Here is a 20,251-nt window from a genome sequence, read left to right as displayed (position 1 = left end):
GAAGCTGCGGTGGGGGGGGGGTGGCATACTGCAGTGCAGGGGGAGGCAAGGAATGGTGCGGGGGGTGGCATACTGTGGTGCAGGGGGAGGCAAGGAAGCTGCGGTGCGGGGGTGGCATACTGCGGTGCAGGGGGAGGCAAGGAAGCTGCGTGCGGGGGTGGCATACTGCGGTGCAGGGGGAGACAAGGAAGCTGCGGTGGGGGGGTGGCATACTGCAGTGCAGGGGGAGGCAAGGAAGCTGTGTGCGTGGGTGGCATACTGCGGTGCAGGGGGAGACAAGGAAGCTGCGGTGCAGGGGGAGGCAAGGAAGCTGCGGTGCGGGGGTGGCATACTGCGGTGCAGGGGGAGGCAAGGAAGCTGCGGTGCGGTGGTGGCATACTGCGGTGCAGGGGGAGGCAAGGAAGCTGCTGTGCGGGGGTGGAATACTGCGGTGTAGGGGGAGGCAAGGAAGCTGCGGTGCGGGAAAGCAAGTAGAGAGACAGGGAAGCTGCGGTGCGGGGGAGGGGGGCAAGCAGAGGCAAGGAAGCTGCGGTGCAGGGGAGGGGGGGGGGGGCAAGTAGAGACAAGGAAGCTGCGGTGCGGGATAGCAAGTAGAGACAAGGAAGCTGCGATGCGGGAGAGGGGGGGCAAGCAGAGGCAAGGAAGGTGCAGGGGAGGGGCAAGTAGAGACAAGGAAGCTGCGGTGCGGGATAGCAAGTAGAGACAAGGAAGCTGCGGTGCGGGAGAGGGGGGGCAAGCAGAGGCAAGGAAGCTGCGGTGCAGGGGAGGGGGGTGGCAAGCAGAGGCAAGGAAGCTGCAGTGCAGGGGAGGGGGGCAAGCAGAGGCAAGGAAGCTGCAGCACAGGGGAGGGGGCAAACAGGGGCAAGGAAGCTGCAGCACAGAGGAGGGGGGCAAACAGGGGCAAGGAAGCTGCAGCACAGGGGAGGGGCCAACAAGCAGGCAGTCGGTGCACCTGTAGTTACTAACCGAGTTATCATCATGGTCCAAACTCTGGGCCAGCACAGGACTGAAGGAGATGGGCGGGAGAGGACCCGGCTTCCTCCGCACTGCGCGGATCTGTAGGAGGGCGCGGAATGCTGCACAGAAAATACATACATATATAGTCTGTCGTTACACACAGGCAATTTACTGTTAGCAGGTTTCACATTCTGCACACATTAACCAGACACAATGCTAGTAGGGCACATGGAACCAGACACAATGCTAATAGGGCACATGGAACCAGACACAATGCTAGTAGGGCACATGGAGCCAGACACAATGCTAGTAGGGCACATGGAACCAGACACAATGCTAGTAGGGCGCATGGAGCCAGGCACAATGCTAGTAGGGCGCATGGAGCCAGACACAATGCTAGTAGGGCACATGGAACCAGACACAATGCTAGTAGGGCACATGGAACCAGACACAATGTAAATAGGGCACATGGAACCAGACACAATGCTAGTAGGGCACATGGAACCAGACACAATGCTAGTAGGGCACATGGAACCAGACACAATGCTAGTAGGGCACATGGAGCCAGACACAATGCTAGTAGGGCACATGGAACCAGACACAATGCTAGTAGGGCACATGGAACCAGACACAATGCTAGTAGGGCACATGGAACCAGACACAATGCTAGTAGGGCGCATGGAACCAGACACAATGCTAGTAGGGCACATGGAACCAGACACAATGCTAGTAGGGCGCATGGAACCAGACACAATGCTAGTAGGGTGCATGGAACCAGACACAATGCTAGTAGGGCACATGGAGCCAGGCACAATGCTAGTAGGGCACATGGAGCCAGACACAATGCTAGTAGGGCACATGGAACCAGACACAATGCTAGTAGGGCACATGGAACCAGACACAATGCTAGTAGGGCGCATGGAACCAGACACAATGCTAGTAGGGCGCATGGAGCCAGACACAATGCTAGTAGGGCACATGGAACCAGACACAATGCTAGTAGGGCACATGGAACCAGACACAATGCTAGTAGGGCACATGGAACCAGACACAATGCTAGTAGGGCGCATGGAGCCAGGCACAATGCTAGTCGGGCACATGGAGCCAGACACAATGCTAGTAGGGCACATGGAACCAGACACAATGTAAATAGGGCACATGGAACCAGACACAATGCTAGTAGGGCACATGGAACCAGACACAATGCTAGTAGGGCACATGGAACCAGACACAATGTAAATAGGGCACATGGAACCAGACACAATGCTAGTAGGGCACATGGAACCAGACACAATGCTAGTAGGGCACATGGAACCAGACACAATGCTAGTAGGGCACATGGAACCAGACACAATGCTAGTAGGGCACATGGAACCAGACACAATGCTAGTAGGGCACATGGAGCCAGACACAATGCTAGTAGGGCACATGGAGCCAGACACAATGCTAGTAGGGCACATGGAGCCAGACACAATGCTAGTAGGGCGCATGGAGCCAGACACAATGCAAGTAGGGCACATGGAGCCAGACACAATGCTAGTAGGGCACATGGAGCCAGACACAATGCTAGTAGGGCACATGGAACCAGACACAATGCTAGTAGGGCACATGGAACCAGACACAATGCTAGTAGGGCACATGGAACCAGACACAATGCTAGTAGGGCACATGGAACCAGACACAATGCTAGTAGGGCACATGGAACCAGACACAATGCTAGTAGGGCACATGGAGCCAGACACAATGTAAATAGGGCACATGGAACCAGACACAATGCTAGTAGGGCACATGGAGCCAGACACAATGCTAGTAGGGCACATGGAGCCAGACACAATGCTAGTAGGGCGCATGGAGCCAGACACAATGCTAGTAGGGCACATGGAGCCAGACACAATGCTAGTAGGGCACATGGAGCCAGACACAATGCAAGTAGGGCACATGGAGCCAGACACAATGCTAGTAGGGCACATGGAGCCATACACAATGTAAATAGGGCACATGGAGCCAGACACAATGCTAGTAGGGCACATGGAACCAGACACAATGCTAGTAGGGCACATGGAGCCAGGCACAATGCTAGTAGGGCACATGGAGCCAGGCACAATGCTAGTAGGGCACATGGAACCAGACACAATGCTAGTAGGGCACATGGAACCAGACACAATGCTAGTAGGGCACATGGAGCCAGACACAATGTAAATAGGGCACATGGAACCAGACACAATGCTAGTAGGGCACATGGAGCCAGACACAATGCTAGTAGGGCACATGGAGCCAGACACAATGCTAGTAGGGCGCATGGAGCCAGACACAATGCAAGTAGGGCACATGGAGCCAGACACAATGCAAGTAGGGCACATGGAGCCAGACACAATGCTAGTAGGGGCACATGGAGCCATACACAATGTAAATAGGGCACATGGAGCCAGACACAATGCTAGTAGGGCACATGGAACCAGACACAATGCTAGTAGGGCACATGGAGCCAGGCACAATGCTAGTAGGGCACATGGAGCCAGGCACAATGCTAGTAGGGCACATGGAACCAGACACAATGCTAGTAGGGCGCATGGAACCAGACACAATGCTAGTAGGGCACATGGAACCAGACACAATGTAAATAGGGCACATGGAACCAGACACAATGGTAGTAGGGCGCAAGGAGCCAGACACAATGCTAGTGATGCACATGGAACCAGACACAATGCTAGTAGGGCACATGGAGCCAGACACAATGCTAGTAGGGCGCATGGAACCAGACACAATGCTAGTAGGGCACATGGAACCAGACACAATGTAAATAGGGCACATGGAACCAGACACAATGCTAGTAGGGCACATGGAACCAGACACAATGCTAGTAGGGCACATGGAGCCATACACAATGTAAATAGGGCACATGGAGCCAGACCAGTGTTCGCGAAAACCACCCAAAAAAGTGGGTCCCGGGGACCCTTCACTTCTAAAAATTGGGGTCCTACCTGACCTTTTCTGGGTCCCAACGGAATAAAGCCTCCTCTCCCCTTCTCCCCAGCATGGCACATATGGGTTGGGGGGGGGGGGGGGGGGGAGTATGAATTGGGCCACTCGCCTGAAGATACATATATACTAGAAACTATCTAAACATTTACACAGGGACAGTGCGCGCCAAATGCGCGCAAAAAATTTAGGGCATTTTTTTTTGGGGGGGGGGGGGGGGGAGTGGTGTGGTCACATAGTTGTACCAATTCACATTACAGCACACACCGTTATGCCCAGTACACATTACAGCACACACCGTTATGCCCAGTACACATTACAGCACACACCGTTATGCCCAGTACACATTACAGCACACACCGTTATGCCCAGTACACATTACAGCACACACCGTTATGCCCAGTACACATTACAGCACACACCGTTATGCCCAGTACACATTACAGCACACACCGTTATGCCCAGTACACATTACAGCACACACCGTTATGCCCAGTACACTTTACAGCACACACCGTTATGCCCAGTACACATTACAGCACACACCGTTATGCCCAGTACACATTACAGCACACACCGTTATGCCCAGTACACATTACAGCACACACCGTTATGCCCAGTACACATTACAGCACACACCGTTATGCCCAGTACACATTACAGCACACCCCGTAATGCCCGGTACACATTACAGCACACCCCGTAATGCCGGGTACACATTATAGAACACACCGTAATGCCCAGTACATTACAGCACACCCTGTAATGCCCAGTACATATTACAGCACACACAGTTATGCCCAGTACATATTACAGCACACCATAATGCCCAGTATACATTACAGCACACCATAATGCCCAGTACACATTACAGCACACCATAATGCCCAGTACACATTACAGCACACCCCGTAATGCCCAGTACACATTACAGCACACCCCATAATGCCCAGTACATATTACAGCACACCCCGTAATGCCCAGTACACATTACAGCACACCCCATAATGCCCAGTACATATTACAGCACACAGTTATGCCCAGTACATATTACAGCACACCATAATGCCCAGTATGTATTAAAGTACGCACTGTAATGCCCAGTATATATTATAGCACATAAGTGCTGCTTACCTACAGTACATGCTTGTTGCCAGGGGTTATATGCTCCTTGCAGGGGTTACATGCTGGTTGGCGCAGGGGGGGGGTGTTATGCTGGTTGCCACGGGGGGGGTTATTCTGGTTGCCGTGGGGGTGGGGTATTCTGGTTACCGGGGGGGGGGGGGGGGGCTGGTAAGGCTGATACACTGGTGAGTGGGCTGTCTGCAAGGCGGGGGACTGTATGTGGCTGGAAGAGCTGAGACGCTGCTCTGAGTTGAGCAGCGTGTCAGCTTTTCCAGCCTCATCCAGTCCCCCACTGCGCTGACAGCACGCTCACCTCTTATGCCATATCACATCCCGTCCCCCGCTCTCAGCAGCAGAATGAATTTACACGGCGGGGGGCAGCAGAAGGGTGCAGACTCGCAGAGCCGGCATGAACCAGGCTGCCGCCGCTCTCACAATAAATGGCAGGGCGCGCGGCATTAATGATTGGCAGGGCTTGCACCTGCAGTGATTGGCTGCCGGGCGGCCACTGTGCAGTGATTGGGTCCCGGCGGCCTCAGCACTGATTGGCTTTTACAGCGGCTCAGCCTCACAGGCGCAGCTCAGCGCGTCCTCGGGGACGCCTTCAGTTTCAAAAACTGAGTCCCCGGTGAGCGTTTCAGGGTAAAATACGCGATATAGCGCGTATTTGCGAACCCTGCAGACACAATGCTAGTAGGGCACATGGAACCAGACACAATGCTAGTAGGGCACATGGAGCCAGACACAATGCTAGTAGGGCGCATGGAACCAAACACAATGCTAGTAGGGCACATGGAACCAGACACAATGCTAGTAGGGCACATGGAACCAGACACAATGCTAGTAGGGCACATGGAACCAGACAATGCTAGTAGGGCGCATGGAACCAGACACAATGCTAGTAGGGCACATGGAACCAGACACAATGTAAATAGGGCACATGGAGCCAGACACAATGCTAGTAGGGCACATGGAACCAGACACAATGCTAGTAGGGCACATGGAGCCAGGCACAATGCTAGTAGGGCACATGGAGCCAGGCACAATGCTAGTAGGGCACATGGAACCAGACACAATGCTAGTAGGGCGCATGGAACCAGACACAATGCTAGTAGGGCACATGGAACCAGACACAATGTAAATAGGGCACATGGAACCAGACACAATGCTAGTAGGGCACATGGAGCCAGACACAACACTAATAGGGCGCATGGAACCAGACACAATGCTAGTAGGGCACATGGAGCCAGACACAATGCTAGTAGGGCGCATGGAACCAGACACAATGCTAGTAGGGCGCATGGAACCAGACACAATGCTAGTAGGGCACATGGAACCAGACACAATGCTAGTAGGGCGCATGGAACCAGACACAATGCTAGTAGGGCACATGGAGCCAGACACAATGCTAGTAGGGCACATGGAACCAGATACAATGCTAGTAGGGCGCATGGAACCAGACACAATGTAAATAGGGCACATGGAACCAGACACAATGCTAGTAGGGCACATGGAACCAGACACAATGCTAGTAGGGCACATGGAGCCATACACAATGTAAATAGGGCACATGGAGCCAGACACAATGCTAGTAGGGCACATGGAACCAGACACAATGCTAGTAGGGCACATGGAACCAGACACAATGCTAGTAGGGCACATGGAACCAGACACAATGCTAGTAGGGCACATGAAGCCAGACACAATGCTAGTAGGGCACATGGAACCAGACACAATGCTAGTAGAGCGCATGGAACCAGACACAATGCTAGTAGGGCACATGGAACCAGACACAATGCTAGTAGGGCACATGTAGCCAGACACAATGCTAGTAGGGCACATGGAACCAGACACAATGCTAGTAGGGCACATAGAGCCCAACACTCAGACATGTCCTGTACAGGCGCCTGGCAGAATCCCCCATCGTACACACTGGTCACTGTAAGGTTTCGGCGGATTTCCCGTTATCCCACACGCTGCATTGTAAGACGCGGCGCACAACAATAAATGTTCCTTAACCCCTTCACGACATATGACGTATATATACGTCATATGTCCGTTGCAGGGGAATCAAGCCAGCTCACGGAGTGAGCTGGCTTGAAAGAGAGCAGGTAATGGCTGTATATTACAGCCAGGTCCCTGCTCTCACGGCCACGAGCGGCGAGTTCGCCGATCGTGGCCGTTTAACCCTTTAAGCACCGCGGGCAAAGCGCCCGCAGTGCTTAAATAGCTGATCGGAGGGGGGCGCCCCCCTCCGGCGCCGATCGGGGCCCCCCGCAGCGAGATCGGAGGGTGCCGATCGGTTGCCATGGTAGCCAGGGGTCTAATGTAGACCCCTGTGCTGGCCGTGTATGCATACCTATTACATCCTGCCTCAGGCAGGATGTAATAGGAAGTGCATAAAATCACTACGTTCAGCCATAGAGCTCTATGGCTGAACCTAGTACAGGCGATCGCGCCCCCTAGTGGTCAAGTACACTAGGGGGCCTTGTAGTAAAAGTAAAAAAAAAAAAAAAAAAAGTTTAAAAAAAAAAAAAAAAAAATATTAAAAGTTCAAATCACCCCCCTTTCCCCATTTCCCAAATAAAAATAAATAAAAAATAAAAAAAATAAACATATTTGGTATCGCCGCGTTCCTAAAAGTCCGATCTATTAAAATATAACATTAGTTATCCCGCACGGTTAAAGGCGTAAACGGAAAATAATCCCCAACGCCAAAACTACGTTTTTTGGTCGCATCGCGTACCCAAAAAAAAATAACTAAAAGAGATCAGAAAGTCGCCCATATCCCATAATGGTATTAATTAAAAAGTACACTTCAGCCCGCAAAAAATGAGCCCTCACCCAGGTCCGTAGGTGGAAAAATAAAAAAGTTATAAGCCGCAGAACATGGCGACGCAACGCAAATTAGAAAAACCGTAAAAGTTGCGATTTTTTTTTTTAGTGGTAAAACATAACGAAAACTATATAAGTTTGGTATCGCCAGAATCGTAACGACCCATAGAATAAAGATAACCCATCATTTTAAACGAACTATGAACTCCCAAAAAACCGTAACCAGCGCAAAATTGTGCAATGGCGTTTTTTTTTTTTTTTACCCCACATTGAATTATTTCCTGATTCCCCAGAATATTATACGGTATAGTAAATGGTACCATTACAAAGTACAACTTGTCCCGCAAAAAAAAAGCCCTCATGTGTCTATATAGCCGGAAAATTAAAAAAGTTACGCTTATTTGAACGCAAGGAGGAAAAAAAAAAAAAAATTACCTTAAAAGGCAATGTCGTGACGGGGTTAAACCCCCACATAATGCTCTCACATGCAGAATCAGGCTGAACGTTACCCACCCCTACAAATGACTGTACTTACAGCCCCCACGGGAGGGGCGACTGCTGTATACTGAATAATTAGATCACTAGATGAGAACTATACACGATGCATCAAGAACATACCTGAAAGCTAGGGGTATGCCTCACTGTATTACTATGGCCATGATGCTGGGTGCATGGTGTACGGGGTGAAGAAGAGACGAAGGTGTACTTACGCAGCCTGCAGATGGGGCAGTTGTTGGCCTGGTAGCGCAGTGTGTCGGCGCAGGAGTTGCACAGACAGAGGTGTCGGCAGGGCAGGATCAGTGTGTCCCGCAGGTCGGAGAGGCAGACGACACACTCGTTGCTGTTATCGCTGTTCTCATCTTCTGAGGGCTGGAGGTAGAGACCATCATACATTAAAGATGAACACAATCATGGTCCAGGAAGAATGACGTTCTACAGTGTTATTTCCTGATGGGTAGAAGAAACAGGGGTATACCTGCAGGTGGACCTACCGGGGTTAGGGCACTGGAACCACTACCCTCATCCCTAGCCTGAAACACTCTGGGATGCCCCAAACTCCTCCTATTACCCGTATTAGAACGACCTGGATTATAGGAGAAGCTTTGGCCATACATCTAATACTCCAGCCGCCCCACCATCACCACCGGAGCGTACAGTTACGTTACTACAATACGCTGTGTGCCGGCTTTAGACTTAGCAGCCAATAGAAAAGGAGTATTTTATCAGGTTACTCTGCAATGGGGGAACATGTGTATTTTTTAGCATATAGTGAACCAATACCGGGCAGCTTTATGCTTGCACCGACATTTAGGAATGAGCTAATACCCGGCCCTTCTCTGCAAACAGTGTAAAGCTGGTTTTACCATTTGCTCCTACTGTAACCAATCAGTCAGGTCCGCTGTGAACATGCACAAAACCACTGCAATCTGTAAAACAAGTCCATAAACACTGAGCGGCTTTCCCCTTACCCAGCGCTGTCAGCAGGGGGGGTGGACGGCTTTGCATAGTGCAACGCTATGCAAAGCCGTCCTCAAAGCCGCTCATCTGCTAGAAATTTAGGCCCATACACACTGGGTTTGTGCGGCTTTCAGTGTGTATGGCCTGGCGATGAGGGGTGATGCACGCTTCCGCAGCATCAACGGAAAAGCCGCTCATCTGCTGCTTTAGTGTATGAGCAAGTGATCAGGTGACTGACTGACACAGCCGTTCCGCCACGGTCCCGTGCCGGATCAGACGGCACCTCCACAGTCCCGTGCCGCACCAGGCTGCCAAACACAGCTGCTTGGTCACAATCCCAGGCTGGATCATTCTGCTGGACAAGCTGCTCGGTCATAGTCCCATGACGCGATGGACATGAGGCACTGATTGGCAAAGCGGCTCTTGCATTTTCAGGACCAGTTTCCCTGCTACTGAATTACTGACGCTATCTATCTGAGAGGCTGCCTCGTGTGAGCATCAGAGGAATAAAAGGGGGACTGATTGGCAGAGCTCTTGAGTTCCACTAACATAGATGTCATAATCAGCACTGTGTCTGACGAGAACGGTTCCTGTGAAACTTCTTCCAGACTCCTTTATACCGCCAATGGGCCCAGTGTCCCCCAATAGACGATGGAAAAATAAAGAGAATTGTTTGTTTCTTCTTACCAGTAAGTGCTACACATTAAAACATGGGCAGACAGACTAGAATAACATTGTAGACTAGTGAGACAGCGCCACCCCATGGTCACGTTCTGAACACCGACAATTACCAAGAAATAACGGTATTTATGTATTATCTGGATGCCTGATTTTTGCATGGCAGCGCATGCAATATAGTGGCATACAATGCAATGCAATGCGATTTTTCATTGTAAAGAACCAATTTTTAATTGTATAGTCACCCATGGGTGATTTCATACCCCCACTACCCAACTATGCATGGAGCTGATTTTATATAGTGTGGCGAGCCACCGAGCCCGAAGTGTGGCGAGCGCAGCGAGCCCCGCGAGGGGATGCAGAATACATGTAAAGTAATCCGCATCCGCTCGCCACACTATATAAAATCAACTCCAACCGTAGTTGGATAGTGGGGGTATGAAATCACCCATGGGTGACTATACAATTAAAAATCAGGTCTTTACAATGAAATAAATCGCATTGCATTGCATTACAAGCCTTAAGTAGTGGCATGCAATGAAAAAAATCGGGCGTCCAGATAATACATAAGTACCGAAATAACTTTTGAGTAAAACACTACAAAGGAAGACCCTTGTTGTCCTCTACACACACACACTGCTTCCCAGTCCTCCACACACACACACACACACTGCTTCCCATTCCTCTACACACACACACACACACACACACTTCTTCCTAGTCCTCTACAAACACACACACTGCTTCCCATTCCTCTACACACACACACACTGCTTCCCAGTCCTCCACACACACACACACACTGCTTCCCATTCCTCTACACACACACACACACACACACACACACACTTCTTCCTAGTCCTCTACAAACACACACACTGCTTCCCAGTCCTCTACACACACACACACACACACACACACACACACTGCTTCCCAGTCCTCTACACACACACACTGCTTCCCAGGCCTCCACACACACACACACACACACACACACACACACACACAGCTTCCCAGTCCTCTACACACACACTGCTTCCCATTCCTCTACACACACACACACACACACACACACTGCTTCCCAGTCCTCTACACACACACTGCTTCCCAGTCCTCTACACACACACACTGCTTCCCAGCCCTCTACACACACACTGCTTCCCATTCCTCTACACACACACACACACACACACACACACACACACTGCTTCCCAGTCCTCTACACACACACTGCTTCCCAGTCCTCTACACACACACACACACACACACACTGCTTCCCAGTCCTCTACACACACACACACACACACACACTGCTTCCCAGTCCTCTACACACACACACACACTGCTTCCCAGTCCTCTACACACACACACACACACACACACACTGCTTCCCAGTCCTCTACACACACACACACACACACACTGCTTCCCAGTCCTCTACACACACACACACACACTGCTTCCCAGGCCTCTACACACACACACACACACACACACACACACACACACACTGCTTCCCAGGCCTCTACACACACACACACACACACACACACACACACTGCTTCCCATTCCTCTACACACACACACACTGCTTCCCAGTCCTCCACACACACACACACACACTACTTCCCATTCCTCTACACACACACACACACACACACTTCTTCCTAGTCCTCTACAAACACACACACACTGCTTCCCAGTCCTCTACACACACACACACACACACACACACACTGCTTCCCAGTCCTCTACACACACACACTGCTTCCCAGGCCTCCACACACACACACACACACACACACACACACAGCTTCCCAGTCCTCTACACACACACTGCTTCCCATTCCTCTACACACACACACACACACACACACACACACTGCTTCCCAGTCCTCTACACACACACACACACACACACACTGCTTCCCAGCCCTCTACACACACACTGCTTCCCATTCCTCTACACACACACACACACACACACACACACACTGCTTCCCAGTCCTCTACACACACACTGCTTCCCAGTCCTCTACACACACACACACACACACACACACTGCTTCCCAGTCCTCTACACACACACACACACACACACACTGCTTCCCAGTCCTCTACACACACACACACACACACACACACACACTGCTTCCCAGTCCTCTACACACACACACACACTGCTTCCCAGTCCTCTACACACACACACACACTGCTTCCCAGTCCTCTACACACACACACACACACACACACACACACACACACTGCTTCCCAGGCCTCTACACACACACACACACACACACACACACACACTGCTTCCCAGGCCTCTACACACACACACACACACACACACACACACACACTGCTTCCCAGTCCTCTACACACACACACACTGCTTCCCAGTCCTCTACACACACACACACACACACTGCTTCCCAGTCCTCTACACACACACACACAAACACACACTGCTTCCCAGTCCTCTACACACACACACACTGCTTCCCAGTCCTCTACACACACACACACACACACACACACACACACACACACACACACACACACACTGCTTCCCAGGCCTCTACACACACACACACTGCTTCCCAGGCCTCTACACACACACACACACACACACACACACACACTGCTTCCCAGTCCTCTACACACACACACACACACACACACACTGCTTCCCAGTCCTCTACACACACACACACACACACACACACTGCTTCCCAGTCCTCTACACACACACACACTGCCTCCCAGTCCTCTACATACACAAACACACACTGCTTCCCAGTCCTCTACACACACACACACACTGCTTCCCAGTCCATGGCTTTTCTGCATTAAGCACCATTAATGTGAGTTTCCCTACAGGATCTGTGTCCTTACCTTGGTCTCTTGGTTGTTCTTGTTCTCAATACCATAAATTTCCTGCAGCAGATAACTGACTCTGTCCACCTGTAATATAGACACACAATGTTACTCCAGCAACCCACCATATATACACACAGCATGACCACAGTTACCCCCTGTAATATATACACCACCACAGAGACTCCTGCAGAATACACACACACACACACACACACACCACCACATGTTGCCAGCCTACAATACAAATTCTGTCAATTGAGGTTTATGGTTCTAATCAATGCATTAAACACTAATAGCTTTCACTTCTGGCAGAACTACTGGTCCCAGCATACACCTCCAGTCTCTGTAGTTCCACCATAGCCAGAGATAAAGCCCGTTTCTGTACAGCAGGTATATACTTACTATCTGCTTCTGTTTCAGAGGCTTCACTGAGAAACTGCCATCAACGTGCTGCGGAGAGAGGAGAGGTAATGTCAGCTGTGGGCTTAGAGCAACTGTGCACTGGCTGCTACAATACCAACGTCACTGGGGCACTGGCTGCCGCAATACCAACGTCACTGAGGCACTGGCTGCTGCAATACCAACGTCACTGAGGCACTGGCTGCCGCAATACCAACGTCACTGGGGCACTGGCTGCCGCAATACCAACGTCACTGAGGCACTGGCTGCCGCAATACCAACGTCACTGAGGCACTGGCTGCCGCAATACCAACGTCACTGAGGCACTGGCTGCCGCAATACCAACGTCACCGAGGCACTGGCTGCCGCAATACCAACGTCACCGAGGCACTGGCTGCTGCAATCCCAACGTCACCGGGGCACTGGCTGCTGCATTCCCAACGTCACCGAGGCACTGGCTCCTGCAATACCAACGTCACCGGGGCACTGGCTGCTGCAATCCCAACGTCACTGAGGCACTGGCTGCTGCAATCCCAACGTCACTGAGGCACTGGCTGCTGCAATCCCAACGTCACTGAGTCACTGGCTGCTGCAATACCAACGTCACTGAGGCACTGGCTGCTGCAATACCAACGTCACTGAGGCACTGGCTGCCGCAATACCAATGTCACTGGGGCACTGGCTGCCGCAATACCAATGTCACTGAGGCACTGGCTGCCGCAATACCAACGTCACTGAGGCACTGGCTGCCGCAATACCAATGTCACTGAGGCACTGGCTGCTGCAATACCAACGTCACTGAGGCACTGGCTGCTGCAATACCAACGTCACTGAGGCACTGGCTGCTGCAATCCCAACGTCACTGAGGCACTGGCTGCTGCAATCCCAACGTCACTGAGGCACTGGCTGCCGCAATACCAACGTCACTGAGGCACTGGCTGCCGCAATCCCAACGTCACTGAGGCACTGGCTGCCGCAATCCCAACGTCACTGAGGCACTGGCTGCCGCAATACCAATGTCACTGGGGCACTGGCTGCCGCAATACCAATGTCACTGAGGCACTGGCTGCCGCAATACCAATGTCACTGAGGCACTGGCTGCCGCAATCCCAACATCACTGAGGCACTGGCTGCCGCAATCCCAATGTCACTGAGGCACTGGCTGCCGCAATACCAATGTCACTGAGGCACTGGCTGCTGCAATCCCAACGTCACTGAGGCACTGGCTGCTGCAATCCCAATGTCACTGAGGCACTGGCTGCTGCAATCCCAACGTCACCGAGGCACTGGCTGCTGCAATCCCAACGTCACCGAGGCACTGGCTGCTGCAATCCCAACGTCACCGAGGCACTGGCTGCCGCAATCCCAACGTCACTGGGGCACTGGCTGCCGCAATACCAACGTCATTGGGGCACTGGCTGCCACAATACCAATGTCACTGAGGCACTGGCTGCTGCAATCCCAACGTCACTGGGGCACTGGCTGCCGCAATACCAACGTCATTGGGGCACTGGCTGCTGCAATACCAACATCACTGAGGCACTGGCTGCCGCAATACCAACGTCACTGAGGCACTGGCTGCCGCAATACCAATGTCACTGAGGCACTGGCTGCCGCAATACCAACGTCACTGAGGCACTGGCTGCTTCAATCCCAACGCCACCGGGCACTGGCTGCCCCAAGACTAACGTCACCCAGGCACTGGCTGCACTGAGCCCAACATCACCCAGGCACTGGCCGCCCCAAGACTAACGTCACCCAGGCACTGGCTGCCCCAAGACTAACGTCACCCAGGCACTGGCCGCCCCAAGACTAACGTCACCCAGGCACTGGCCGCCCCAAGACTAACGTCACCCAGGCACTGGCCGCCCCAAGACTAACGTCACCCAGGCACTGGCCGCCCCAAGACTAACGTCACCCAGGCACTGGCTGCCCCAAGACTAATGTCACCCAGGCACTGGCCGCCCCAAGACTAACATCACCCAGGCACTGGCTGCTCCGAGCCTAACGTCACCCGGGCACTGGCCGCCCCAAGACTAACATCACCCAGGCACTGGCCGCCCCAAGACTAGCTAATTGAATGTATGGTAAGAATACAATGAAGCTGTATAGAACCCATTTAATCTGCATGACCACTATGAGCTTCTGAGGACTAATCAGAGTTAGTGCATTATAGGGAGGTTACAAATGTGCAGTGGAGAGTGGACAAATTAGTCTCCAACAGCCAGGTATACTAAGCACACAGCCGCTGCCTGCCCAATATCTCAGGCCAGAATAACACCAGCTGGGACAGAGGCGCACTCTGATACAGGCGGCGAAGAACGGGGATGCGCACAGACTAGGGTGACCACCTCATCCCTTTAACTCCGGACACATATTAATTACACAGGTTCTGTGGCTGGCTGACTTCAAGACTCTATTTCACCTGGTGTTAATCTGCCCCAGAACCTGTGTAAATAATATGTGTCCGGAATTAAAGGGATGAGGTGGTAACACTAGCACAGACACCGGAATATGTCCAGTATAAAGGACCAATATACGGGGCGGGAAGGGGAAGGGGATTATTTAGGGAATGTCGCAGTCTCTCACCTTCTCGAACGCAGCCAGCAGCACATGCGCGTGTCCTGATCCCTCTGTATAAAGAGAAGGAGAGTGATGAGATCTTGCTGGGCTCATTACTAGGCAGGCACCGGGCTGGATGCTGCAATGTTCCGTGCCCTGATGACCGCGCATGTGTCAGTGGGGGTGTGGAGCACTGTAGCGCACTGATCACCTTCCTTTGCTCACACTGCACCTCCTGGACACATCCGGTAGGATATGTGGCATTGGATAGATGTGTTCATACTAGCACCCTGCATCTGTCAAAACCCGTGCAGTCCCTCCTCCCTGCCACAGTGTGGTCTGGTCTTAAATCTCAGTGGTGAAATACAGACCGCACTGTGCTAGATGCACCACAACAGGAAGAGGAACTCCCCACAGGTTTTCAGAGAAGCAGGGTTCTAGGATGAACACTAGGACGGAATATTACAGACAGCAACAGGGCGGAGTCTGGGGATTTAAACCTTCCAGGGAGAGGAGGCTCCAGAGCCCTGGTCTCTAATACACAGTACTCTTGTAATGTAGTGTAACATCAAAGTACAAACTGGGACAACACAATATACACAATGCTCTCTCCGTACCTCCTCCCTCGGCCACAACGGCCTGGATGACCAGCGGAGTGACCCCTTTATCAAGGTCAAAGTTCAGCTGGAAAAGAAGAAAGAAAAACGATTATTTATGCCGACGGCACAAAACACTTCCCCTTCTAATGAATGTCACAACCCGTGACATCGTCCAGTGAGAGCAGAGCAGACCATTTACCTCCTCTTCCTTCCATTCGTTAAAGTCGATTTTGAACACCGGCAGAGAGAAGTGCTGGCTTAGGCCTCGCTTGTAATACACCGTCTGGGACTGCAGGGCCGGGGTGCGGGGGCTGTACCTGTTAGCGAAGCAAGAGTCAATAGTCGCACCTATTACTGGGGCCCCCCACATTCACATTGTATCCCTGGTGTCTACAGGATGCGGTTACACTTTTCCATGCTGTGCTTTTCAGCCTTTATTTATAAATATCATATAATTATTGATAATTCACAAAACCGCTTTCTCTTTGCATCACATACAACACTACACAGAGTGACAGATGCATTACATACAACACTACACAGAGTGACAGCTGCGTCACATACAACACTACACAGAGTGACAGCTGCGTCACATACAACACTACACAGAGTGACAGATGCATTACATACAACACTACACAGAGTGACAGATGCATTACATACAACACTACACAGAGTGACAGATGCATTACATACAACACTACACAGAGTGACAGATGCGTCACATACAACACTACACAGAGTGACAGCTGCGTCACATACAACACTACACAGAGTGACAGATGCATTACATACAACACTACACAGAGTGACAGCTGCGTCACATACAACACTACACAGAGTGACAGATGCGTCACATACAACACTACACAGAGAGACAGATGCATTACATACAACACTACACAGAGTGACAGCTGCGTCACATACAACACTACACAGAGTGACAGATGCGTCACCTACAACACTACACAGAGTGACAGATGCGTCACATACAACACTACACAGAGTGACAGATGCGTCACATACAACACTACACAGAGTGACAGATGCGTCACATACAACACTACACAGAGTGACAGATGCATTACATATAACACTACACAGAGTGACAGATGCATTACATATAACACTACACAGAGTGACAGATGCATTACATATAACACTACACAGAGTGACAGATGCGTCACATACAACACTACACAGAGACAGATGCGTCACATACAACACTACACAGTGTGACAGATGCATTACATACAACACTACACAGAGTGACAGATGCATTACATATAACACTACACAGAGTGACAGATGCATTACATATAACACTACACAGAGTGACAGATGCGTCACATACAACACTACACAGAGTGACAGATGCGTCACACACAACACTACACAGAGTGACAGATGCGTCACACACAACACTACACAGAGACAGATGCGTCACATACAACACTACACAGAGTGACAGATGCATTACATATAACACTACACAGAGTGACAGATGCATTACATATAACACTACAGTGACAGATGCGTCACATACAACACTACACAGAGTGACAGATGCGTCACACACAACACTACACAGAGACAGATGCGTCACATACAACACTACACAGAGTGACAGATGCATCACATACAACACTACACAGAGTGACAGATGCATTACATATAACACTACAGTGACAGATGCGTCACATACAACACTACACAGAGTGACAGATGCGTCACATACAACACTACACAGAGTGACAGATGCGTCACATACAACACTACACAGAGACAGATGCGTCACATACAACACTACACAGTGTGACAGATGCATTACATACAACACTACACAGAGTGACAGATGCATTACATATAACACTACACAGAGTGACAGATGCATTACATATAACACTACACAGAGTGACAGATGCGTCACATACAACACTACACAGGGTGACAGATGCATTACATACAACACTACACAGAGTGACAGATGCATTACATATAACACTACAGTGACAGATGCGTCACATACAACACTACACAGAGTGACAGATGCGTCACATACAACACTACACAGAGTGACAGATGCATTACATATAACACTACAGTGACAGATGCGTCACATACAACACTACACAGAGTGACAGATGCATCACATACAACACTACACAGAGTGACAGATGCGTCACATACAACACTACACAGAGTGACAGATGCGTCACATACAACACTACACAGAGTGACAGATGCGTCACATACAACACTACACAGAGACAGATGCGTCACATACAACACTACAGAGACAGATGTGTCACATACAACACTACACAGAGACAGATGTGTCACATACAACACTACACAGTGTGACAGATGCATTACATACAACACTACACAGAGACAGATGCGTCACATACAACACTACAGAGACAGATGTGTCACATACAACACTACACAGAGACAGATGTGTCACATACAACACTACACAGTGTGACAGATGCATTACATATAACACTACACAGAGTGACAGATGCGTCACATACAACACTACACAGAGTGACAGATGCGTCACACACAACACTACACAGAGTGACAGATGCGTCACACACAACACTACACAGAGACAGATGCGTCACATACAACACTACACAGAGTGACAGATGCATTACATATAACACTACACAGAGTGACAGATGCATTACATATAACACTACAGTGACAGATGCGTCACATACAACACTACACAGAGTGACAGATGCGTCACACACAACACTACACAGAGACAGATGCGTCACATACAACACTACACAGAGTGACAGATGCATCACATACAACACTACACAGAGTGACAGATGCATTACATATAACACTACAGTGACAGATGCGTCACATACAACACTACACAGAGTGACAGATGCGTCACATACAACACTACACAGAGTGACAGATGCGTCACATACAACACTACACAGAGACAGATGCGTCACATACAACACTACACAGTGTGACAGATGCATTACATACAACACTACACAGAGTGACAGATGCATTACATATAACACTACACAGAGTGACAGATGCATTACATATAACACTACACAGAGTGACAGATGCGTCACATACAACACTACACAGGGTGACAGATGCATTACATACAACACTACACAGAGTGACAGATGCATTACATATAACACTACAGTGACAGATGCGTCACATACAACACTACACAGAGTGACAGATGCGTCACATACAACACTACACAGAGTGACAGATGCATTACATATAACACTACAGTGACAGATGCGTCACATACAACACTACACAGAGTGACAGATGCATCACATACAACACTACACAGAGTGACAGATGCGTCACATACAACACTACACAGAGTGACAGATGCGTCACATACAACACTACACAGAGTGACAGATGCGTCACATACAACACTACACAGAGACAGATGCGTCACATACAACACTACAGAGACAGATGTGTCACATACAACACTACACAGAGACAGATGTGTCACATACAACACTACACAGTGTGACAGATGCATTACATACAACACTACACAGAGACAGATGCGTCACATACAACACTACAGAGACAGATGTGTCACATACAACACTACACAGAGACAGATGTGTCACATACAACACTACACAGAGTGACAGATGCATTACATATAACACTACACAGAGACAGATGCGTCACATACAACACTACACAGAGACAGATGCGTCACATACAACACTACACAGAGACAGATGCGTCAC

At 50.4% G+C, this 20,251-nt stretch overlaps 1 protein-coding gene across 1 annotated transcript in view; it reads right to left on the bottom strand.

The window, feature by feature from the left end:
* Positions 1 to 20,251, bottom strand: part of MGRN1 (mahogunin ring finger 1) — a 31,427-nt gene that overhangs the window by 3,620 nt on the left and 7,556 nt on the right. The window contains exons 6-12 of the mRNA XM_083152565.1: positions 16,675 to 16,792; positions 16,494 to 16,560; positions 15,904 to 15,947; positions 13,318 to 13,365; positions 12,931 to 12,999; positions 8,607 to 8,766; positions 967 to 1,076 (exon numbers count right to left, since the gene is read on the bottom strand). Of these exons, the coding sequence (XP_083008691.1) occupies positions 967 to 1,076; positions 8,607 to 8,766; positions 12,931 to 12,999; positions 13,318 to 13,365; positions 15,904 to 15,947; positions 16,494 to 16,560; positions 16,675 to 16,792 (616 nt within the window). The remainder of the gene's footprint in view (positions 1 to 966; positions 1,077 to 8,606; positions 8,767 to 12,930; positions 13,000 to 13,317; positions 13,366 to 15,903; positions 15,948 to 16,493; positions 16,561 to 16,674; positions 16,793 to 20,251) is intronic.

This window comes from Crinia signifera, chromosome 7 (genome assembly GCF_055691185.1).
Source record: "Crinia signifera chromosome 7, ASM5569118v1, whole genome shotgun sequence".
Lineage (NCBI taxonomy): Eukaryota > Metazoa > Chordata > Amphibia > Anura > Myobatrachidae > Crinia > Crinia signifera.
The sequence above is the reverse complement of the archived record's forward strand: the minus strand, read 5'-3'. Positions and strand labels throughout refer to the sequence as shown.